We start from the raw sequence: 26,008 nt of genomic DNA, 5'->3' as shown, positions 1-26,008 counted from the left end.
CCTTTCTTTGGGATTGGAATGAAAACTGACTTTTTCCAGTCCTGTGGCCACTGCTGAATTTTCCAGATTTCCTGGCATGTTGAGAGATTTGCAGCACTTTCACAGCATCATCTTTGAGGATTTGAAATAGCTCAACTGGAATTCCATCACCTCCACTAGCTTTGTTCATAGTGATGCTTCCTTGGGCTCCTTGACTTCCCATTCCAGGATGTCTGGCTCTAGGTGAGTGATCACACCACCATGGTTATCTGGGTCATGAAGATCTATTTTGTATAGTTCTTCTGTGTATTCTTGATACCTCTTCTTAGTATCCTCTGCTTCTGTTATGTCCATACCGTTTCTGTCCTTTATTGTGCCCATCTTTGCATGAAATGTTCCCTTGGTATCTCAGATTTTCTTGAAGAGATCTCTAGTCTTTCCCATTCTATTGTTTTCCTCTAATTCTTTGCACTGATCACTGAGGAAGGCTTTCTTATATCTCCTCGCTTTTCTTTGGAACGCTGCATTCAAATGGGTATATCTTTCCTTTTCTCCTTTGCTTTTCGCTTCTCTTCTTTTCACAGCTATTTGTAAGGCCTCCTCAGACAGCCATTTTGCTTTTTTTCATTTCCTTTTCTTGGGCATGGTCTTGATCCCTGTCTCCTGTACAGTATCATGAACCTCTGTCCATAGTTCATCAGGCACTCTGTCTATCAGATCTAGTCCCTTAAATCTATTTCTCACTTCCACTGTATAATCTTAAGGGATTTGATTTAGGTCATACCTGAATGGTCTAGTGGTTTTCCCTACTTTCTTCAATTTCAGTCTGAATTTGGAGAAAGGAGTTCATGATCTTAGCCACAGTCAGCACCTGGGCTTGTTTTTGCTAACTATATACAGCTTCTCCATCTTTGTCGGCAAGGAATATAATCAGTCTAATTTCGTTGTTGACCCCATCTGGTGATGTCCATGTGTAGAGTCTTCTCTTGTGTTGTTGGAAGAGAGTGTTTGCTATGACCAGTGCATTCTCTTGGCTTTGCCCTGCTAATCCCATAGTCAAAATTTATTCTCTCCTGCCCCTCCTTTCCCCTTTAATAACCATAACTTTGTTTTCCATGTCTATAAGTCTTATTTCTGTTTTGTATATAGATTCATTTGTATTACCTTTTAGATTCCACATTCAAGTGATATCATGTCATATTTATCTTTTTCTAACTTGTTTCACTTAGGATGACATTCTCTAGGTCCTTTCATGTTGCTGCAAATGGTAGTATTTCATTTTTATGGTAATATTCCATTATGTGTGTGGAATATTTATCCATTTATCCATTTTATCTTTATCCATTTACTTGTTGACAGACATGTAGTTTGCTTCCATGTTTTGACTCTTATAAATAGTGCTGCTGTGAACATTGGGATTGCTTGTATCTTTTGGATTAGAATTTCCATCTTTTTTGGATATATGCCCAGGAGTGGGTTTACTGAATCATGGTAGCTCTATTTTTAGTTTTGTAAGGAACCCGCATACTGTATTTCATAGTGGCTGTACCAATTTAAGTTCCCACCAACAATGTAGGAGGGTTTCCTTTTCTCTACACCCTCTCGAGCATTTATTATTTGTAGACTTTTTGATGATATTTATTCTTACTGGTGTGAGGCGATATGTCATTGAGGTTTTGAATTGCATTTCTCTATTAATTAGCAATTAAGTGATTGTTTATTAAGTGATTCTGGCCGTCTGTATGTCTTCTTTGGTGAAATGTCTACTTAGATCATCTGCCCATAGTTTTTTTTTTTTTTTTTTTTTAATATTGAATTATATGAGCTGTTTGTATATTTTGGAAATTAAGCTCTTATCAGTCACGTTGTTTGCAAATATTTTCTCCCATTCCATACGTATCTTTTCATTTTGTTGATGGTTTCCTTTGCTGTGCAAAAGCTTTTAAGTTTTATTAGGTCCCATTTGTTTATTTTTGCTTTTTTTTTTAAGGGAGATTAGCCTATCTCACTTTAATCTTAGCAATCGAAAAGCTGGATATACTCCCCTTTTTAGAGATGAGAAACTAAGTCTCTGGATTAGGAAATGACGACCTGTTCCAATATTCTTGCCTGGAAAATTCCATGGACAGAGGAACCTGGTGGGCTACAGTCTATGAGGTCCCAAAGAGTTGGATACTACAAAGCATGCATGGATGCAATTGAGTCTCAGGGAAGTCACAGCTAGTAAGCCAAGATATAAATTTAGGTTTTCTGGCTTTAATAATTTTATCCTTGAGCACTGTGTTATACTAGACAGTCACAAGCAGAGGTACATCGTATGTTTATTAAAATACTCCAACCAGTCTTATATAGGTTGGAACAACTCAGTTATAAAAACCTCTAAAATTTTGGGAAATCACAATAGTATTAATTAAAAGAAATATGCAAAAAATCTATGAACTTCAATTTAGACAACTTGTATTACTTTAAAAGTGTATTTATTTATTAAAAATGTTTATTTATTTATTTTTGGGTGTGTTGGGTCTTCGTTGCTGCACAGGCTTTTCTCTAGTTGTGGCAAATAGGGGCTACTCTTGCTGGAGAGCATGAACTTCTCAGCATTGGCTTCTCTTCTTGTGGAGCACAGGCTCTGGTGCTCAGGCTTCAGCAATTGCAGCACTTGGCCTCAGTAGTTGTGGCTTCTGAGGTCTGTAGTCTCGTCTCAGTATTTTTGGCGCTAGGCTTAATTTGCCCTGCGGCATCTTCCTGAATCAGGGATTAAACCCATGTCTCCTGCAGTGGCAGGCAGATTCTTTACCACTGAGCCACCAGGGAAGCCCTATATCAGTCCAGTTCAGTTCAGTCACTCAGTTGTATCCGACTCTTTGCTGCCCTGTGAATCGCAGCACGCCAGGCCTCCCTGTCCATCAACTCCTGGAGTTCACTCAGATTCACATCCATCGAGTCGGTGATGCAATCCAGCCATCTCATCCTCTGTAATCCCCTTCTCCTCCTGCCCCCAGTCTTTCCCAGCATCAGTCTTTTCCAATGAGTCAACTCTTCGCATGAGGTGGTCAAAGTACTGGAGTTTCAGCTTCAGCATCATTCCCTCCAAAGAAGTCCCAGGGCTGATCTTCAGAATGGACTGGTTGGATCTCCTTGCAGTCCAAGGGACTCTCAAGAGTCTTCTCCAACACCACAGTTCAAAAGCATCACTTCTTCGGCCCTCAGCTTCCTCCACAGTCGGACTCTCACATCCATACATGAGCACTGGAAAAACCATAGCCTTGACTAGACGGACCTTTGTTAGCAAAGTAATGTCTCTGCTTTTGAATATGCTATCTAGGTTGGTCATAACTTTCCTTCCAAGGAGTAAGCGTCTTTTAATTTCATGGCTGCAGTCACCATCTGCAGTGATTTTGGAGCCCCCAAAAAACAAAGTCTGACACTGTTTCCCCTGTTTCCCTGTCTATTTGCCATGAAGTGATGGGACCAGATGCCATGATCTTCGTTTTTTGAATGTTGAGCTTTAAGCCAACTTTTTCACTCTCCACTTTTACTTTCATCAAGAGGTTTTTAGTTCTTCTCCACTTTCTGCCATAAGGGTGGTGTCATCTGCATATCTGAGGTTATTGATATTTCTCCCGGCAATCTTGATTCCAGCTTGTGCTTCATCCAGCCCAGGCTTTCTCATGATGTACTCTGCATAGAAGTTAAATAAGCAGGGTGACAATATACAGCCTTGACGTATTTGTTTTCCTATTTGGAACCAGTCTGTTGTTCCATGTCCAGTTCTAACTGTTGCTTCCTGACCTGCATATAGGTTTCTCAAGAGGCAGGTCAGGTGGTCTGGTATTCCCATCTCTTGCAGAATTTTCCGCAGTTTATTGTGATCCACACAGTCAAAGGCTTTGGCATAGTCAATAAAGCAGAAATAGATGTTTTTCTGGAACTCTCTAGATCTGATAGACCATCTGATAGATCTAGAACTTTCTAGATCTGATAGATAGAGTGCCTGATGAACTATGGATGGAGGTTCGTGACCTTGTACAAGAGACAGGGATCAAGACCATCCCCATAGAAAAGAAATACAAAAAAGCAAAATGGCTGTCTGAGGAGGCCTTACAAATAGCTGTGAAAAGAAGAGAAGGGAAAAGCAAAGGAGAAAAGGAAAGTTATGAGCATCTGAATGCAGAGTTCCAAAGAATAGCAAGAAGAGATAAGATAGCCTTCCTCAGCAATCAATGCAAAGAAATAGAGGACAACAACAGAATGGGAAAGACTAGAGATCTCTTCAAGAAAATTTGAGATACCAAGGGGACATTTCATGCAAAGATGGGCTCGATAAAGGACAGAAATGGTATGGACCTAACAGAAGCAGAACATATTAAGAAGAGGTGGCAAGAATACACAGAAAAACTGTACAAAAAAGTTCTTCACGACCAAGATAATCACAATGGTGTGATCACTGACCTAGAGCCAGACATCCTGGAATGTGAAGTCAAGTGGGCCTTGGAAAGCATTACTACGAACAAAGCTAGTGGAGGTGATGGAATTCCAGTTGAGCTATTTCAAATCCTGAAAGATGATGCTGTGAAAGTGCTGCACTCAATATGCCAGCAAATTTGGAAAACTCAGCAGTGGCCACAGGACTGGAAAAGGTCCGTTTTCATTCCAAACCCAAAAAAGGGCAATGCCAAAGAATGCTCAAACTACCACACAATTGCAGTCATCTCACACGCTAGTAAAGTAATGCTCAAATTCTCCAAGCCGTGCTTCAGCAATACGTGAACCGTGAACTTCCAGATGTTCAAGCTGGTTTTAGAAAAGGCAGAAGAACCAGAGATCAAATTGCCAACATCCACTGGATCATGGAAACCCTATATATTAAGTTGAAAATTGACTAGAAATTGAATTTACATAAGAAAGGCTTTCTATTTTTTTTAAGAGGTTCTTAACATTTACTTAAGTGTTACTTGTTTTTGGTAGTTCAAGAAGTGCTACTTTATAAAAAAAATAATAAAAAAAAGAAGTACTACTTTATTGACAATTGTTTAAAACTATCAAAAGCTTAAGTATAGAAGTTAAAATGATTTTTATGTCAGTGATTACTCGAGGAAATGCATTTGGTGAAACTCACACTATTTTTATGAAATGAGATAAATTGTTTCAGGTCTGTAGATTTCTGGATAAGTTTTAGCCCATTTGTTATAACTGTTACTTTAAATGTTTTTTAATTATTAAGTTGAGGTACCACATATAGTCTCTTCATGGTTGCAACAAACTCAAGGAAGCTATGAGCCATGGGTGCAGAGCTACCCAGGATGGCCAGGTCGTACTGAAGAGTTCTTACAGAAGGTGGTTGACTGGAGTAAGAAATCAAAGTCCACAATAGTATTCTTGCTTGGAGAACCCCATGGACTGTATGAAAAGGCAAAAAGATATGTCTCTGGAAGATAAGCCCCCAAGGTCAGAATGCGTCCAGTATGCTACTGGGAAAGAGCAGAGGGGAATTATGAATAGCTTCTGAAAGAATGAAGCAGCTGGACCAAAGTGGTAATGATGCTCAGTTGTGGATGTGTCTGGTGGTGAAAGTTAAGTCCTATGCTGTACAGAACAATATTGCATAGGAACCTGGAATATTAGGTCCATGAATCAAGGTAAACTGGACATGGTAGCAGGTGATAGCAAGAGAGAACATCGACATCTTAGAAATCAGCGAATTAAAATGGATGGTAATGGGTGAATTTAATTAGACAACCATTGTAGGCAAGAATTCCTTGGAAGGAATGGAGTAGCCTTCATAGTCAACAGAAGAGTTCAAAATGCAGTACTTTGGTGCAACCTCAAAAATGACAGAAGTCTGCCCCCTAAGCACTGATGCCAAAGAAGTTGAAGTTTAACAGTTCTTTGAAGACCTACAAGTCCTTGTAGAACTAACACCAAAAAAAAACAAAAGATGTCCTTTTCATCATAGGGGACTGGAATGCAAAAGTAGGAAGTTAAGAGATACTCAGAATAACAAGCAAGTTTGGCCTTGCAGTACAGAATGAAGCAGGGTAAAGGCTAACAGAGTTTTGTCAAGAAAACATGATCATAGCAAACACCCATTTCCAGCAACCTAAGAGATGACTCTACACATGGACATCACCAGATGGTCAGTACTGGAATCCGATTGATGATGTTCTTTGCAGCCAAAGATGAGAGGGTCTATACAGTCAGTAAAAACAAGACCTGGAGCTGGCTGTGGCTCAGATCATGAGTTCCTTATTGCAAAATTCAGGCTTAAAAGAAGAAAGTAGGAAAAAACAATAGGCCATTCAAGTATGACCTAAATCAAATCCTTGAAAGTGATGAAAAGATTCAAGGGATTAGATCTGGTAGAGAGAATGCTTGAAAAACTGTGGACAGAGGTTTATAACATTGTACAATAGGCAGTGACCAAAACCATCCTAAAGAAAAAGAAATGTAGGATGGCAAGGTGGTTGCTTTAGGAGGCTTTACAAATAGCTGAGAAAAGAAGATAAGTGAAAAGCAAGGGAGAAAGGGAAAGATAAACCCAACTGAATTCAGAGTTCCAGAGAATAGCAAGGAGAGATAAGAAGCCCTTCTTAAATGACCAGTGCAAAGATATAGAGGAACACAGTAAAATGGAGACTATTGGAGATCTCTTCAAGAAAGTTGAAGATACCAAGGCAACATTTCTTGCAAGGATGGGCATAATAAAGGACAGAAATGGTGAGACCTAACAGAAGCAGAAGATCTTAAGAAGAGGTGGCAAGAATATACAGAAGAACTATACAGAAAATGTCTTAATGACCCAGATAACCATGATGGTATGGTCACTCACTGAGAGCCAGACATCCTGGTATGTGAGGTCAAGTGGGTCTTAGGAAGCATTACTACGAACAAAGTGAGTGGATACGATGAAATTCCAGCTGATCTATTTAAAATCCTAAAAGATGATGCTGTTAAAGTACTGCACTCAATATATATCAGCAAATTTGGAAAACTCAGCAGTGACCACAGGACTGGAAAAGGTCAGTTTTCATTCCAATTACAAAGAAGGGTGATGCCAAAAAATGTTCAAACTGTGGTACAGTTGCTCTCATTTCACATGCTGGCAAGGTTATCCTCAATTGTTCAAGCTAGGCTTCAGCAGTATGTGTACTGAGAACTTCCAGATATGCCAGCTAGGTTTGGAGAGTCAGAGGAAACAGAGATCAAATTCATTGGATCATGGAGAAAGCAAGGGAAGTCCAGAAAAAACATCTATTTCTCCTTCATTGACTACGTTAAAGCCTTTGACTGTGTGGATCACAACAAACTGTGGAAAATTGTTAAAGAAATGGGAATAGCAGACAACCTTACCTGCCTCCTGAGAAACCTGTAAGTGGGTCAAGAAGCAACAGTTAGAACTGGACATGAAACAATGGATTGGTTCAAAATTGGGAAAGGAATACAACAAGGCTGTATATTGATACTTTGTTTATTTAACTTATATGGAGAGTACATCATGTGAAATGCTGGGCTGGATGAATCACAAGCTGGAATCAAGATTGCCAGGAGAAATATCAACAATGTCAGATATGCAGATGCTACCACTCTAATGGCAGAGAGTGAAGAGGAAGTAAAGAGCCTCTTGGTGAAAGTGAAAGAGAGTGAAAAAGCCAACTTAAAACTCAACATTAAAAAATTAAGATCATGGCATCCACTCCCATAACTTCATGGCAAATAGAAAGGGGAAAAGTGGAAGCAATGACAGATTTTCTTTTCTTGGGCTCCAGAATCACTGAGGTCGGTAACTACAGTCATGAAATTAAAAGAAACTTGATCCATAGAAGGAAAGCTTTGACAGACCTAGACGGTGTATTAAGAAGCAGAGACATCACTTTGCTGATAAAAGTTCTGATTAGTCAAAGCTATGGTTTTTCCAGTAGTCATGTATGTTTGTGAGAGTTGGACCATTCAAAAAGACTGAGTCCTGAAGAATTGATGCTTTTGAATTGTGGTGCTGGAGAAGACTTGAGAGTCCCTTCTATAGCAAGGAGATAAAACCAGTCAATACTTAAGAAAATCAACCCTGAATAGTCATTGGAAGGACTGTTGCCAAAGCTGAAGCTCCAATACTTTGTCCACCTGATGTGAAGAACCCACTTATAGGAAGAGACCCTAATGCTGGGAAAGATTGAAGGCAAAAGGAGAAGGGGGTAGAGAAGGGGATAGCAGAAGATTAGATGGTTAGATAGCATCACTGACACAATGGACATAAATTTGAGCAAACTCTGGGAGATATTCAAGGTGACAGGAGCCTGGCTTGCTGCAGTCTACAAGGTCGCAAAGAGTCAGACACAACTTAGTGAGCAAACAACAATTACATATGACACAGTACCATGTCTTTGATGTTTGATGACTTTTTATACTTGTATACATACACCTGTATAACTATCACCTAGTTGAAGATTGGAACATTTTGAGCATCTCAGAAGACCAACTTGTATCCTGTCCCAGTGAGTTAGTAGTCTTTCCCTGTTTGGGTACTTGCACCATCCTAACTAATAGCATCATAGATTTGTTTTACCCATTCTTGAATTCCACATAAATAGAATCGTACATTTTTCTGCATCTAATTTTCTTTGAACATAATGTCTGTGAGATGTATTCATATTGTGCATAGCAGGTATTCATTCTTTTTATTACTATGTAGTTTTCTATTGTATAAAAAATTTTATTCATGTAGTTTTCTATTGTCTAAAAAGGTCTATTCTTGCTCCTATGATGGATATTTGGATTGTTTTTAGGTTTCGTCATTAAGAACAAAGATAGCATTTTTATACATGCCTGTTTTATAGGATAGCATTTTATAGGATAGCATTCTTATGCCTTTTAGAAGCATAGTCACTCATTTCTTTTGGTTAAATATCTATTAATGTTATTGTTGGACATTAAGTAAGCAGGTGTCTAACTTTAGAAGATACTGACTGACAAAGTAGATGTATTCATTTACCCTCCCACAAGCAGTAGATGAGACTTCTAGTCGTATAGAATATGACCAATTACCAATACTTGATATTGTAAAAAAAAAAAAACAAAAAAACTTGATATTGCTTGTCTTTTTAATTTTACCCTAAGGGTAAATGATATTCTATTGACATTTTAGCTTGCACTTCCCTAGTAATAATGAAATTGGGCTACTTTAATAATGAGTAGACACTTCATACATTTATTGGCCATTTGGACTTTTTTTTAATTTTTATGAAGTACCTATTCAAGGGTTTTGCCCATTGTGAACACTGGGTTGTCTTGCCTTTGCTTTATAGGAGTTCTTTATGTATTCTGGTTATGAGTCCTTTGACAGATACATGTATTACACAGTATTAACTATAGTCAGCGTGCTGTACATAGATAACTGTGTTATAAATCATCTTCTTCCAGTCTGCAGTTTGCTTTCTCATTCAGTGATGAGGTTTGGTGAACAAAAGTTTTTAATTTTAATGAAGTTGAGTTTATTAATCTTTTCCATTATGGTTAGTACTACTTGAATCTTGTTTGAAAAATCCTTACCAACCCCAAGATCATGACAATATTCTCTTCATTTTTATTCTAGAAGCTTTGCCTTTGATATTTAAATCTTTGATCAATTTATAAATAATTTTTGTGTATCATATGTTTATTACTTATTTGTTTACATCATTTGGTTGTAAAATTGCTTTAGCATTACTCATGGAAAAGATCATCCCTTCCTCACTGAATTGCGGGGGGTGTGTTTGTCTTAAATAAGTGACCACATATGTGTGGGTCTCTATGATTGATTTTTATTATGAAAATTGAGAAATTCCAGTGAATTGTAAGTTCCAGGAAGACTTAACTGTGTTAAATTTGCTCACTACCCAATACCACTGGCTGGCACAGTGCCATGCACATGATAAACATGAAGTACGTATTTGCTGACTGAAGAAAAGAATCATTCATGTTGATGTTTGACAGAAGCCAACAAAAATCTGTCAAGCCATTATCCTTCAGTTAGAAAAATAAATTTAAAATTAAAAAAAAAGGAAAGAAAACGAAACAAAGAACATCCGTTAGGAAGTCTGAAAAATGGTGAAGAAAGATCTAAGCTGTTCTCTTTTGCATAGAAGCTTAGATATGTAGCCCTTACCCTCTGCTCTCCTCTCCCGTAGCCCCCTTGTTCCCCATTATAAGAATTTATCTGGTCTTACAGTTCAACCAAAATATATCAAAGACCTCTCGGATACTAGGATTTTTGCCAGGGAATTTCTTACTTAGTTCTTAGAGTCAGCTACCTATCGTATTTCAGTTGTCATTGTACATACATTGTTTAATCAAGAAATTTTATGAGAATCTGTTACTCTTCTGTTTATTTTTAACCTTTATGTAAGTCCTTCAGGTTCTGTGAAGTATATCATTATAAATTGTAAATCTAACAAGAAAAGTTACTTTAAGACAGAAGACAGCTATGAAAGGATTAATTCTGTTCTGTTGTTTCTTAAATGCTAATTTTTATCATGTCTTTGTAGAAATTGTCACAGAAGGGAAAAGGAAAAAGCCTTCGTCTTCAGAGTTACATAAGGTATGTATTAGTTTTGCTCTTAACTTTTGGATTATCTTTAGAGTTAATAATATTGAAAGTGTTTTGGTATTTGTCTTTTCAATAAAATTTTAAAGAAAATACTGTAAATCTATAACTAATCAGTGTTTTTTGGGGGATGTGTTAGTCATTCAGTCATGTCCAACTCTCTGCGACCCCAAGGCCTCCGGGCTTCTCAGTCCAAGGAATTCTCCAGGTAACAATAACTGGATTGGGTAGCCATTTCTTTCTCCAGGGGATCTTCCTGACTCAGGGATTGAACTTAGGTCTTTTTTACCATCTGAGCCACCAGTGGTATATCCTAATTAATCAAGGGTTAACTAGAACATAGGAAGTCCTTTCTGGGACCAGGCTTGTTTAAATCATTATAAAATGTACCAGTATACTTTTCAAATATTATTTTAAATTTATGTAAAACATAACTCATTTATTTGATGATCGAATATATTAGAGTACCTCATGTGCATTCATTTATGATACTGTAGATGTTGAAGTGTTGTATTCAAGTTATGCGCTGAAAGTTACTATTTGGTATATATCTTTTTAAACATTTTTTCATTTATTTCTTTCATATAAGCCAGGAATAGCAAAACAAGCAAAATGAGGTTTCTACCTACCTAGAAGGTGTTGAAAAAGATTTGATCTGTTTTTAGAAAGATAATCTTTTTTCCTATAGAATTTTGTGATTTAAATGCCATAGGGGTCTCACAGAGTTGGACACCACTGAAGTGACTTAGCAGCAGCAGCAGCAGCAGTACCTTGATTTGCATTATAATAATTTAGTAGCCACTTTACTCTGAAGCATTCTAATTATACACAAAGAACTTTAATTTGGCACAGTTTTTGGAAAAAAAGAGTGAGAAGAAGATATCATAAAGGAGGGCTGTGAAATCAACAGTACCTTGCAAGACCACACAGAGAGTGTAGCTTTGGGTACTCTTACTCTGCCTTTGCTTACTTCAAATTTGTGGGGTGTGGTTTCTTCATTTAATTTTCTGGATTTAGTAAATTCCCTGGTGGTCCAGTGGTTGGGACTCGGTGATTTCACTGCTGTGGGCCTGGGTTCGATTCCTGGTTGGAAACTAAGATCCTGCAAGCCATGCCAGGCAGCAAAAAATAAAAGGAAAAATTCTGGATTTAGCTTAAGTGAGATTAATAAAGGAGTTAAAAAAAGAGATTTTACATTGCTTCTATGTGTGTATGTGTGTCCAAGTCTTTGCAGTCCCATAGATTGTAGCCCATCAGGCTCCCCTGTCCATGGAATTTTCTGGGCAAGGATACTGGAGCAGTTTGCAATTTGCTACTCCAAGGTATCTTCTTGACCCAGGGATTGAGCCCACGTCTCTTGCATTTGCAGGAAGATTCTTTACCACTGTGCCACCTGGGAAGCCCATTATCTTGCTACTATGGCCAGTTTTATTTATTTATTTAATTAAAAAATCTTTATTGGAGTGTAGTTGATTTACAGTGTTGTGTTAGTTTTAGGTATACAGCAAAGTAAATCAATTATAATGTACATATATCCACTCTTCAACATTCTTTTCCCATATAGGTCATTACAGAGTATTGAGTAGAGTTTCCTGTGCTATACAGTAGATCTTTATTAGTTATCTATTTTATATGTAATAGTGTGTGTATGTGGAGAAAGAAATGGCAACACACTCCAGTATTCTTGCCTGGGAAATCCCATGGGCAGAGGAGCCTGGTGGGTTACAGTCCATGGGGTCGCAAAGCGTTGGACACGACTTAGCAACCAAACAACAACAGTGTGTATGTGTCAATCTCAATCTCACAGTTTATCCTTCCTCCCTACCCCCTTTCTCCTCTGGTAACTGTAAGGTTCTTTTCTATGTCTTTGACTCTATTCCTGTTTTGTAAATAGGTTCATTTGTACCATTTTTTAAATTCCACAAATAAGCAATGTCATATATCTGTCTTTCTCTGTCTGACTTACTTTACTCAGTATAACAATCTGTAGGTCCATCCAGTTCAGTTCAGTTCAGTCGCTCATTTGTGTCCGACTCTTTGTGACCCCATGAATCGCAGCACGCCTGTCCATCACCTGTCTAGCACGCCAGGCCTCCCTGTCCATCACCAACTCACGGAGTTCACCCAAGCTCATGTGCATCAAGTTGGTGATGCCATCCAGCCATCTCATCCTCTGTCGTCCCCTTCTCCTCCTGCCCCCAATCCCACCCAGCATCAGAGTCTTTTCCAGTGAGTCAACTCTTCACATGAGGTGGCCAAAGTATTGGAGTTTAAGCCTCAACATCAGTCCTTCCAATGAATACCCAGGACTGGTCTCCTTTAGGATGGACTGGTTGGATCTCCTTGCAGGAGTTTTCTCCAGCACTAGAGTTCAAAAGCATCAATTCTTTGGTGCTCATCTTTCTTCACAGTCCAACTCTCACATCCATACATGACCACTGGAAAAACCATAGCCTTGACTAGACAGACCTTTGTTGGCAAAGTAATGTCTCTGCTTTTGAATATGCTATCTAGGTTGGTCATAACTTTCCTTCCAAGGAGTAAGCGTCTTTTAATTTCATGGCTGCAGTCACCATCTGCAGTGATTTTGGAGCCCAAAAAAATAAAGTCTGACACTGTTTCCACTGTTTCCCCATCTATTTCCCATGAAGTGATGGGACCAGATGCCATGATCCTCGTTTTCTGAATGTTGAGCTTTAGGCCAACTTTTTCACTCTCCTCTTTCATTTTCATCAAGAGGCTTTTTAGTTCCTCTTTACTTTCTGCCATAAGGGTGGTGTCATCTGCCTGTCTGAGGTTATTGATATTTCTCCTGGCAATCTTGATTCCAGCTTGTGCTTCATCCAGCCCAGCCTTTCTCATGATGTACTCTGCATAGAAGTTAAATAAGCAGGGTGACAATATACAGCCTTGACATACTCCTTTTCCTATCTGAAACCAGTCTGTTGTTCCATGTCCAGTTCTAACTGTTGCTTCCTGACCTACATATAGGTTTCTCAAGAGGCAGGTCAGGTGGTCTGGTATTCCCATCTCTTGCAGAATTTTCCACAGTTTATTGTGATCCACACAGTCAAAGGCTTTGGCACAGTCAATAAAGCAGAAATAGATGTTTTTCTGGAACTCTCTTGTTTTTTTCCGTGATCCAGTGGATGTTTGCAATTTGATCTCTGGTTCTTCTGCCTTTTCTAAAACCAGCTTGAACATCTGGAAGTTCATGGTTCACGTATTGCTGAAGCCTGGCTTGGAGAATTTTGAGCATTACTTTACTAGCATGTGAGATGAGTGCAATTGTGTGGTAGTTTGAGCATTCTTTGGCATTGCCCTTTTTTGGGTTTGGAATGAAAACGGACCTTTTCCAGTCCTGTGGCAACTGCTGAGGTTTCCAAATTTGCTGGCATATTGAGTGCAGCACTTTCACAGCATCATCTTTGAGGATTTGAAATAGCTCCACTGGAATTCCATCACCTCCACTAGCTTTGTTCATAGTGATGCTTTGTAAGGCCCACTTGACTTCACATTCCAGGATGTCTGGCTCTAGGTGAGTGATCACACCATCGTGATTATCTGGGTCATGAAGAACTTTTTTGTACAGTTCTTCTGTGTATTCTTGCCATGTTGTTGCAAATGCTATTATTTCATTCTTTTTTATGGCTGAGTAATATTCCATTGTATATATGACCACATCTTCTTTATTGATTCCTCTGTTGGTGGACGTTTAAGTTACTTCTACCTACTAGCTTTTGTAAATAGTGTTGCAGTGAACATTGGGATGCATGTATCTTTTCAAAGTATGGTTTTCTTCAGTTGTATGCCCAGGAGTGGGATTGCTGGATCATACGGTAGCTCTAGTTTTAGTTTTTTAAGGAACCTCCATACTGTTCTTCCTAGTGGGCTATATCAGTTTGCATTCCCACCAGCAGTGTAGGAGGGTTCCTTTCTCTTCACACCGTCTTCAGCATTTACCATTTGTAGATTTTTAAAAATAATTTTATCTATTTATTTTTGGCTTCAGTGAGTCTTTTTTGCTGCATTCAGGCTTTCTCTGGATGCTCTGAGCAAGGGCTAGTCTGTAGTTGCAGTGCGCAGGCTTCTCATTGTGGTGGCTTCTCTTGTTGGGGAGCGTAGGTTCTAGGATGTGTGGGCTTCAGTCGTTGTGGCTTGCAGGCTCCAGAGCTAAGGCTCAGTGGTTCTGGCACATCGGCTTAGTTTCCCCACGGCATGTAGGATCTTCCCAGAGCAGGGATCAAAGTGGTGTCCCCTGCATTGCAAGGTGAATTCTTAATCACTGGACCACCAGGGAAGCCCTTTTGCTTTACTCGTACTGAAACCATTTTATGGTGTTACTGATTGTAGTTGATACAGTGCTTATTATGCATGCTGAGTCACTTCAGTCATGTCTGACTCTTTGCAACCCTATGGATTATAGCCCACCAGGCTCCTCTGTCTGTGGGATTTTCTGGGCAGGAATACTGGAGTGGGTTGCCATGCCCTCCTTTAGGGGATCTTCCAGACCCAGGGGTTGAGCCCACGTCTCTTATGTCTCCTGCATTGACAGGCCGGTTCTTTACCACTCGCACCACCTGGGAAGCCCGATGCTTATTATATTGGAAGCCCAGTGCTTATTTTATGTTATATAATAAGCTGAACTTGATGCTTAACCATCATTTATAATGTGAAAGTAAAATTATTTAAGTTCTAAACAGATGATTTCAAGCTTGTGGCTACAATCCATCCATTCATTTGTTTATTCGGTGTATTGTAAACCATTCACTTTGGAATATAAAGGTGACTAAGTCAGAGTACACTCTCTTAGTCCCTTCACAGTCTGGTGAAGAAGACAAACATGTAGATGAATAATTGTATTACACATATCATGCTATCTTATAAACTACCAAGTACTAATACCCAGAGAAAGGAAAGCCCCGGTATGGGAGTGACGATTGTGTGGATAAGAATAATTTTTTGCAGAATCTGAGGTGTTTAATAGGGGAGAAATAGAGAGAAGAGCATTCTAGGTTAAAGGAGCAGTACATACAGAGATCTAGAGATGTATGCCTGAAGAAGGTTGAGTAAACTCAGTGTGGTTAAGGTGTAGAGTTTGTGATGTGTGAGTGACATCAAAGAGCCAGATTGTTAAGAGTTACATCTGTAAGTAATGGGCACCATTGTAGTTTAAGATTGTAGCCATAATTAGATTTGTGTAGTAGAGAACTCAGGGGGTAGTGTTTGAGAGATTAGAAGAGGAAGAAACTGCAAGTAAGAGTAGTTAAGTAGTTATTGTGATACCTCATTTATCTACTTTTATACTGAGTGAAAGAGGCTTTTTATAAAATCATATTTAAGTGCTGCCGCTGCTGTTAAGTCTCTTCAGTCGTGTCCGACTCTCTGCGACCCCATAGACGGCAGCCCACCAGGGTCCCCTGTCCGTGGGATTCTCCAGGCAAGAACACTGGAGTGGGTTGCCATTGCCTTCTCCATATATTTAACTACCTCTAAATTAAGCACTGAACTTAAAACTCCTTGAAAGTAATAGCAAAATATTAATGCAAGTAATGTAGTGGTTCTGTTAGCTCATTCAGCTCTTACTTATATTTCAATTAAACTAATTATTTTGTCATTTTGGTTTCAGATAACGAAGATATTAAATGCAAAACCAGAGGATGTTCATGTTCAGTCACCACTGTCCAAACTCAGAAGCTCAGAACACTGGGATGTTTCTTTGCAGGGGGTAAATAAAAACTCTCTTCTTGGGTTTTAAAATATTTTAATAAAGCTTAATTTTAATTTTCATATATTTTTTTTTTATTTTCTTGTATTACATAATTGCAGGTTTTAATTTATTTCTGGCATATGTTGAAATATCATGCTTTTAGGTTAGGGTCATTTTTCAGTTTAAATCTAAGAATAGTGTATTGTGAATGGTTGTTTTTTTCATGGAATTTAAATCTCATTATTATATATTGTATTTTAAATTTATGATAATATTAAGCTTATTAAAGGAGAAGGAAATGGCAACCCACTCCAGTATTTTTGCCTGGAGAATACCATGCACAGAGGAGCTTCTGGAGGGTACAGTCCACTGGGTTGCAAAGAGTCAGACATGACTGAGCAACTAACGCTAACGCTAATAAAATCCCTTGCTTTTTTTGTTTTGTAAATTTAAAGAGGATATATTGTAAAAAGTGACACAGTTATTTTAAAAGACAGCCTAATTATAAATCTGCACCAATTTTATCACTTTTAAGTAATACTATAGAGTTCTCATAAGTAAGGCTTAAGATAGCACTTTATATGTTTTTTCTTTTCTTGACTGGCACTACTCATGGTCGGTGTTTTAAAAATGGAATTTTTTCTCAGATTTTCCAGTTCTCTGTTTGAGAATATACATATTGGTCTGCTAGTTTTATTGGTTTACATTTCTAACATAATGAAATACCACAGGTTGGTGGCTTAAACAACAGAAAGTTATTTTCTCAGGATCTGGAGGCTGGAAGTCCAAGGACAAGGTGCGGGCAGGGTTGTTTTCTCTAAGGCCTCTTTCCTTGGCTTACAGATGGCCACCTTCTTGCTGTGTTCTCATATGGCCTCTTTTCTGTGCACACACATCCCTGGAGTTTCTTCCTCTTCCTATAAGGACACTAGTCTTATAAATTATGTTCCCACCCTTTTGACCCCATTTAAACATAAACTCCCTGTGTAAAGGCCCTATCTTCACGTACATACATGTTAAAGGTTAGGACGTCAACATGCGAATTTTGAAGGGGACAGTTCAGCTCATAATGGTAGTATTTTAGGATAACAGACTTTAAGTCACCTTGAATATATGTATTTTTATGTTATAGACAGGAAAAATTAACCATTTATTAAAACTTGTTCTCAGAGGAAAGATTAGCTGTTAGTATTAGTTGCTTTAACATTATTTATTTATTTTTTTGTTTATTTTGACTGTGCTTCATGGCTTGTGGGATCTTGGTTCCCTGACCAGGAGTTGAACCCATTGAAAAGTACAGTTTTCTAGCCACTGGACCACCAAGAAATTCCCTAATGTTATTTAAAAATTTAGTTATTAAATAATAACATTTGTTTTTTATACAGGGTATAGACAAGGAAAATAATAAATGGGACTATTTCCTGAATGCAGTCACTACTGACAGTTTTTTTTTTTTTTCCATTCCTTTCAAGAAGAAAAAAGCATGCTGCCCATGTATGACTGTATATTTTTTGATCATTGCTGAAGAGGGATCATGAAATACATTTTGTTCTGTGTTCTGCCATTTTTAGTTAGTAATATTTTAATATTTTTTTCTATTTTAACACATTTAGATGTACCTCTTTTACTTATTTTTTATTGGCTTTACAATACTCCCCAAATATACTATATCCGATAATTTAGTCACTTAGTGCACTGATATTAGACAGTTTGGTTGTTTCTAGAGTTTTACTAATAGAAATAGTATTGCAGCAACCTTTATTTTTCATAAGCAGGGAACCATTTTTGAGTGGGATTACTAGGTGTAAGGAAGTTTGTATATTAAATTTTTATAAATACTGAAAAATTATCTTAGAAAATTTGTACCAATATGTATTGCCACCATGAGAGATCCCATATTTCTACCAATTTACTAGTTAGTACTGAATGTTATCATGTAGTGAAATTGTTGCTAACAGAAGAAAAAAATACATTATTTTAGGAATATTTTATCTATATTTGCATATTTTATTTTATGCTTTGGAATACTGGATGGAGTAAAAATATATCATTTTAAATACACACAGTCTAAGTAAATGGATATGATTTGAATTTGTTTTCCTAAGAAGTGTCTTACTAAATGCGTGTCTTCCTCTACCCTTGGGTCATATAATCTGTCTTTAGTTTTTGGCCTTCAAGAGGCAGACATGGATCACCAGAGAGCTCTTTAGATATTAGGTCTCTATGTTATACAATCTGCTCTCTTCTCTTCCTTAACTCCTCTTTGTTTCAGCAGGTTTCTTTTCCTTAGAAGTAACAACGTATTTTCTCTTGTTCTCTCTGACCCACTAAGTGAAACAGGACCTCCTCAGCCTCCTCAGAGACAAATTTTCTTTTCTTATGACTAGTTTCCTACACTAGTTGGATGTCTTCTTTAGGATAGTGATACTTAACTTCTGGGAAATCTACATCCTATTTGAGATTTGAAGTGGCAAATGTGTCAGCACTACCTTGGTCCCTTGTTGCTTTAGATGTAACAGTATTTGTTAAATGTGCTTCATAGTTTGTAGACTTTGAGGTGGTACCAAAATCTTGCTTCATGTTTTCTCCCACACATCACCGTAGCTTTCAATGAAAGAAAAAGGGATAAATGCCAGTTTCCATAATCTTTAGCAGAATTTTAACTTGTTTAATTGTGTGGTTTTTTTTTACTGAGATATATAAAACAGATCTTAGGTATATAATTGGATGAGCTTTGACTAATGTAACATATGCAGCCAATATCTCAGTGAAATAGAGCATTGTCATGAGCCTTGAAAGTTCACTTTGCCCTTACCCTTGTATCTTTTCTTTGCCTGTTGTCTCTATTCCCACCCTGTTCTGGACAACCAATTTTTTAATTTCTATATTTGTAAGATACTTTTGCCTATTTTTTTCAGTGTATACTCTTTTGTGTTGCCTTCTTTTGCTTAGTAAAATGTTGTTGAAGCTCATTTTTGTTTTTTACCTATTAGTAGTTTGTTCCTTTTTATTGCTGAGCAATATTCTATTATATGAGTATAATGCAATTCATTTATCTAATTCTTCTGTTGGTGAACTTTGGGACTTTTAATTTGTTTTGCCCTGATGAACAATGGTGGTAAAATATTTTCATATTTTTTTTTATTAGAGTGTACTTGCTTTACAATGTTGTGTTAGTTTCTCCTGTACAGAAAAGTGAATCAGCTCTATGTGTACATTTGTTGTTCAGTCGCTAAGTCATTTTTTTTTTTATGTGACTTGAACAGGTGCTAAGTCACGTCCTACTTTTTTGCAACTCCATGAACTGTATATATAGCCCACTAGGCTCCTCTGTCCCTGGGATTTCCCAGGCAGAATACTGGAGGGGGTGGCCATTTCTTTCTCCAGGGGATCTTCCTGACCCAGGGATTGAACTCGAATCTCCTGCATTGGGAGGCAGATTCTTTACCACTGAGTCAGCAGGGAAGCCCGTATTTATACATACATCTCCTGTTTTTTGGATTTCCTTCCCATTTAGGTCACCATGGAACACTGAGTAGAGTTCTCTGTGGTCTACAGTTGTTTCTCATTAATTATCTAATTTATATATAGTAGTGAAAATATTTTCATATGTTGATAAGCTGTTGTGTATCTTCTTTTTTGTTATGTGTCCAAATATTTTGCCCCTTTAAATATATATTTTATATTTATTCTCAAATATATTTGACAGTGAATTTATATATAATTAAATTAATCCATTTTAAGTGATCTCTGAATTTTGACAAATGTATACATTTTTGCAACCACCAATGTAATAAAAGTGTATGTGTGTTTGTATTTATTTATCAGTTTTTTCATGATGTAAAGTTCTATGAGCCACAGGATCTTTATGGACGCATAGGACTGTCATCACAGTGAAGATACTGTATGGTTCCATCACTCCAAAAAATTCCCTGGTGCTATCCTCTTTGTAGATTCTTCTTATCCTCATCCATAATCTATGCTAACATTGTTTTCTCTCCTTGTACTTCTACATTTTCCAGAGTGTCACATGAGTGTAATCATGGAGCATGTAATGTTTTAATGTTTTGAGAGTGTTTTTTTCACTCAGTTTAGTGCCAGTGAGATTCATCCTTGTTGTTGATGAATAACAAACTATATCAATAGCTTGTTTCAGTTCAGTTCAGTTCAGTTCAGTTCATGTCCGACTCTTTGCAACCCCATGAATTGCAGCACGCCAGGCCTCCCTGTCTATCACCAACTCCCAGAGTTCACTCAAACTCATGTCCATTGAGTCGGTGATGCCATCCAGCCATCTCATCCTCTGTCGTCCCCTTCTCCCCCTGCCCCCAATCCCTCCCAGCATCAGGGTCTTTTCCAGTGAGTCAACTCTTTGCATGAGGTGGCCAGAGTATTGGAGTTTCAGCTTTAGCATCAGTCCTTACAATGAACACCCAGGACTGATCTCCTTTACAATGGACTGGCTGTATCTCCTTGCAGTCCAAGGGATTCTCAAGAGTCTTCACCACCACAGTTCAAAAGCATCAATTCTTCGGCGCTCAACTTTCTTCACAGTCCAACTCTCACATCCATACATGACCACTGGAAAAACCATAGCCTTGACTAGACAGACTTTTGTTGGCAAAGTAATGTCTCTGCTTTTTAATATGCTGTCTGCTGCTGCTGTTGCTGCTAAGTCGCTTCAGTCATGTCTGACTCTATGCGACCCCATAAACGGCAGCCCACCAGGCTCCCCTGTCCCTGGGATTCTCCAGGCAAGAACACTGGAGTGGCTTGCCATTTCCTTCTCCAATGCATGAAAGTGAAAAGTGCACGTGAAGTCGCTCAGTCGTGTCCGACCCTCAGTGACCCCATGGACTGCAGCCTACCAGGCTCCTCCACCCATGGGATTTTCCAGGCAAGAGTACTGGAGTGGTTGCCATTGCCTTCTCCGAATATGGTGTCTAGGTTGGTCATAACTTTCCTTCCAAGGAATAAGCGTCTTTTAATTTCATGGCTGCAGTCACCATCTGCAGTGATTTTGTTTATCCATTCCCAAATGAACCATTGAAGGACATAAGGGTTGTTTCCAGTTTTTGGCAATTAAGAACACAGGTTTTTTGTGAGCAGAAGTTTTAATCTCTCTAGGATAAATACCTTGAAGTGGGATTCCTGAGTCATGTGGTAAGTATATACCTAACTGCCAAACTGATTTCCAGAATACCATTTTACATTTCCACCAGTAATGTGTGGCAACTTCTGGTACCAGCACTTGCTACTGTCAGTTTACTTAATTTTTTTTAATTAACAGAGTTTATTTTTTAGAGTAGTCTTAGGTTTACCAAAAAATTGAAGGGATAGTACAAACAGTACTTGTGTACTTACACTACTCTCCCCTACCCTCACACATAGTTTCCTTATCATTAACATCTTGCATTAATGTGGTACATTTGGTGAGCCAAATATGATATATTTTTTGATATTGAGATATAATTACCATGTAACATTGTGTTAGTTTTAGGTATATAACATAATTTGGGAAGGAAATAGCAACCCACCCCAATATTCTTATCTAGGGAATTCCAGGGACAGAGGGGTCTGGTAGTCTACAGTCATAGAGTCACAAAAAGTCAGACATGACTGATCAAGTATCCACACATATAATATTTATCTATTTAAAAATACTTTTCAATTTTAATTAAAATTAAAAAAAATTTTTTTCATATACATACTTTATTTTAAGAAAAAATCTTGAAGAAAAGTTTGCTGTATGGCTTTCACAGCTGGTGAATTTAACTACATTTCTTTTTTCTTAGTTTATTTTTAATTGGAGGATAATTGCTTTACAACATTGTATTGGTTTCTGCCATACAACATCATGGATCAGCCATAAGTATGTATGTCCCTCCCCTCTTGAACCTCCCTCCTACCCCCAAGCCCATTCTACCCCTCTTGGTTGTTATAGAGTACTGGGTTGAGCATTCTGTGTTATGCAGCTTCTTCCCACCAGCTTTCTGTTTTACATATGGTAACGTATACCTTTCAATGTACTCTCTCAGTTCGACCACCCTCTCCTCACTCCTTTGTGTCTGGAAGTCCGTTTTCTATGTCTGCATCTCTATTCCTGCCTTGCAGGTAGGTTCATCAGTACCATTTTTCTCTATTCCTTACATATGTTAATATATGTACTTGTTTTGCTGACTTATTTCATTCTGTATAACAGGCTCTAGGTTCATTTATCTCAGTTCAACTGACTCAAATTTTGTTCCTTTTTATAGCTGAGTAATATTTCATTGTATGTATGTACCACAACTTGTGATTTATTTGTTTTTGGGATCAAGCCATTCTATCCAAGGGCTTCAGGAGAGCGTCAAAAATCTAGGAAGGGGCTTCCCTGTTGGTCTTGTGGTTAAGAATCCGGCTTGCAATGCAGGGAACACCAGTTTGATCCTTGGTCCAGGAAGATCCCGCATGGCTCAGGGCAGCGAAGCCCATGCGCCACAATCACTAAGCTCATGTGCAGCAGCTACTGAAGGCCACTCACCTAAAACCCAAGCTCCACAAGAGGATCCACCACAATGAAAAGCCCATGTACTGCAGCTAGAGAGTGGCCCCCCACTCTCTGCAAGTAGAGAAAGCCTGCATGCAGTAATGAAGACCTAGTGCAGCTGAAAAAAAAAAACAACCTAGGAGGACCATGAGATCTGACATTCTTTTCCTGGCTGGAATCTCCCCAGCTTCACTGTCGCTGAAAGCTGTAATGATTGATACATATTTAAATTGCAAAATTATTGCCACAGTAAATTTAGTTAACATTCATCACCATACATATTAATAGTTACAATTTTTTTTTCCCCATGATGATACTTTTAAGATCTACTCTGTTCAGTTCAATTCAGTTCAGTCACTCAGTCTTGTCCAACTCTTTGCTATACCCATGGACTGCAGCACACCAGGCTTCCCTGTCCATCACCAATTCCCAGAGCTTCCTCAAACTCATGTCCATTGAGTTGGTGATGCCATCCAACCATCTCATAACTCTTTTAGCAACTTTCAAATATACAGTACAGCTTTGTTCACTAAGTCAACATGCTGTACATTATATCCCCAGGACTTACTTATAACTGGAAATTTGTACTTTTTGACCATCTTCACCCATTTTCCCCAACTGTCAACCTCTGCATCTGGCAACCACAAATCTGTTCTCTGTACTGATGAGTTAAAAAAAAATTCTGCATCTAAGTGAGATCATACGGTATTTTTTCTCTGACTTATTTCACTTAATATAATGCCCTGAAAGTGCACCCATGCTATTGCAAATGGCAAGATTTCCTTCTTTTTTATGGTTGAATAATATTCCATGTGTCTGTGTGTTTATGTATATAACATGTTTTGTTTATCCATTCATCCACTGATGGACACTTAGATTGTTTACACCTCTTGGCTATTGTAAATAATTAATGCAGTGAACAAGGGTTGTTGATAATTTTTTCAGTTAGTGATTTGTTTCCTAAGGATAAATACTCAGAAGTTGAAGTGGAATTGCTAGATCATATGGTGATTTTTATAATTTTTTTTGAGGAACCTCTGTACTGTTTTCCATAGTGTCTCTGCCAATTTACATTCCTACCAGCAGTACACAAGAGTTTCCTTTTCTGCTTATCCTTGCCAACTCTTTATGTCTTGTCTTTTTGATAAGAGCCATTCTACCAGGTGTGAGGTGATGGCTCACTGTGGTTTTGATTTGCATTTCCTTGATGTTTAGTGATATTAAGCACCTTTTCACATACCTGTTGGCCATATGTGTGTCTCTTTTGGGAAAATGTCTGTTCAAATCCTCTGCTCATTGTAAAATTATATGTTTTTGCTATAGAATTGTATGAGTTCTTTGTATATTTTAGATATTAACCTCTTATCAGATATGTGTTTCACAGATAATTTTTCCAGTTCTATAGGTTACTTTTTCATGTTGTTGATGGTTTTCTTTCCTGTGCAGACATTTTTTTAGTTTGATGTAGTCTGTTTTCTATTTCTGTGTACAAGCTATTTTCTATCTTTATGTACTCTAGATACTTCGTATAACTAGAATCATAGAGTATTTGTCTTTTTGTTACTGGCTTATTTCACTTAGCCTAATGTCATCGCTTTGGGAAAAGCCCTCTTCCTCCTGTGTTTCTCCTTTATTCTCAGATTACTACCATTTTCACAACACTTCTCCCACCACGTGTGTGTGGGTTTTCCCCCACCAAACAGTCCTCTGGGACATGAGCTGGGAGTCCTGCAGTTTATCTCAATTCTGACACTACCTGGAGATAGTTTTAGATCCCACAGGTTATGGGCTCAGTCTCAACACTGCTTCCACTCCACTTCAGATGCCAGTCACAAGTCCAGGTTGTCATCTGTGCTTCTGACCAGCTGGATATACATCTGAGGTTCCCATGACTTCCTCCTCAGGTTGGATTAATTTATGCTAGAACAGTTTACAGAACTCAAGGAAACACATGTGTACATATTCCAGCTTATTAAAGGACATGATAAAGAATATAGATGAGCAGCCAAATGAAGAGATGCATAGGGCAAGGTCTGGTGGGTCCCGAGTTGCAGGAGTTTCTTCTCTGTGGAGGCGGGATTGTCGCCTTCCTGGTATGTGGATGGGTTTCACCAGCCTGAAAGCTCTTCAAACCTCATACTGTTGGGATTGTAATGGAGACTTCCTCACATAGGCATGACCGATAATTAACTCTGTTTCCAGCTTCTCTCCCATCTCCAGGGAATGGGAGGCAAAGATGAGAATTCTAAGCTCATAATACTGACTTGGTCTTTCTGGTGACTAGCCCTTATCCAGAAGCTCACCTAGAGTCACTTCATTAGTACAAAAGACACTCCTGTCACCTAGGAAATTAACCAGGGTTTTAGAAGCCTTGTGACAAGAATTGGGGTTAAAACCAATATTATAGCAAAAGATGCTCTTATTACCAAGAAAATTATAAGGATTTTAGGAGTTCTGTGTCAGGAACTGTGGGCAGAGACCAATATGAGTATTTTTTATTATCTCACAGAGTTCATCCATGTTGTAATGTATATCAGAATTTCATTTTTTTTTAAGGGTAAGTAATATTTCCTTACTTACGTATATGCCACATTTTGTTATTATTGATATTATTATTGATGGGACACTTGAGTTTTTCCACCTTGTGGCTGTGGTGAACAGTGCTGCTTTGAACATGGATATATAGATACCTCTTTGAGGAAGACAGTATTTTTAAAAATTGAATTGTAGTTGATTTACATTGTTGTGTTAGTTTCAAGTGGACAGCAAAGTGATTCAGTTGTACAGATGTATACGTATTCTTTTTGATATTCTTTTCCATTATGGCTTGTTACAGGATATGAGTATATTCCCTGTGCTATACAGTAGGACTTTGTTGTTTATTTTATATGTAGTAGTTTGTACTGCTGATCCCAAACTCCTGCTTTTTCCCTCCTCTACCCCCTTTCTCCTTTAGTAACCATAAGTGTTTTCCATGTCCCTGAGTCTGTTTCTGTTCCATAAATAAGTTCATTTGTGTCATATTTTAGATTTCACATGTAAGTGATATCACAAAGTATTTGTCTTTCTCTTTCTGCCTTATTTCACCTAGTACGATAATCACTGGGTGCATCCATGTTGCTGCAGATGTTATTATTTCATTTTTTATGGCCAAGTAATGTTCCATTGTGTGTGTGTGTATGTGTGTGTGTGTGTATAAGAATCTGCCTACCAA

General features: G+C 38.1%; 1 protein-coding gene across 11 annotated transcripts in view; it reads left to right on the top strand.

Moving 5' to 3' along the window:
- Positions 1-26,008, top strand: part of SENP7 (SUMO specific peptidase 7) — a 184,679-nt gene that overhangs the window by 50,242 nt on the left and 108,429 nt on the right. For all 11 annotated transcript variants that reach the window (XM_059874759.1, XM_005201227.5, XM_025001795.2 and 8 more), the window contains 2 exon segments: positions 10,497-10,549; positions 16,185-16,283. In XM_059874759.1, coding sequence (XP_059730742.1) covers positions 10,497-10,549; positions 16,185-16,283 — 152 coding nt within the window.

This window comes from Bos taurus, chromosome 1 (assembly GCF_002263795.3).
Source record: "Bos taurus isolate L1 Dominette 01449 registration number 42190680 breed Hereford chromosome 1, ARS-UCD2.0, whole genome shotgun sequence".
NCBI classification, from domain to species: Eukaryota; Metazoa; Chordata; class Mammalia; order Artiodactyla; family Bovidae; genus Bos; species Bos taurus.
The sequence above is the reverse complement of the archived record's forward strand: the minus strand, read 5'-3'. Positions and strand labels throughout refer to the sequence as shown.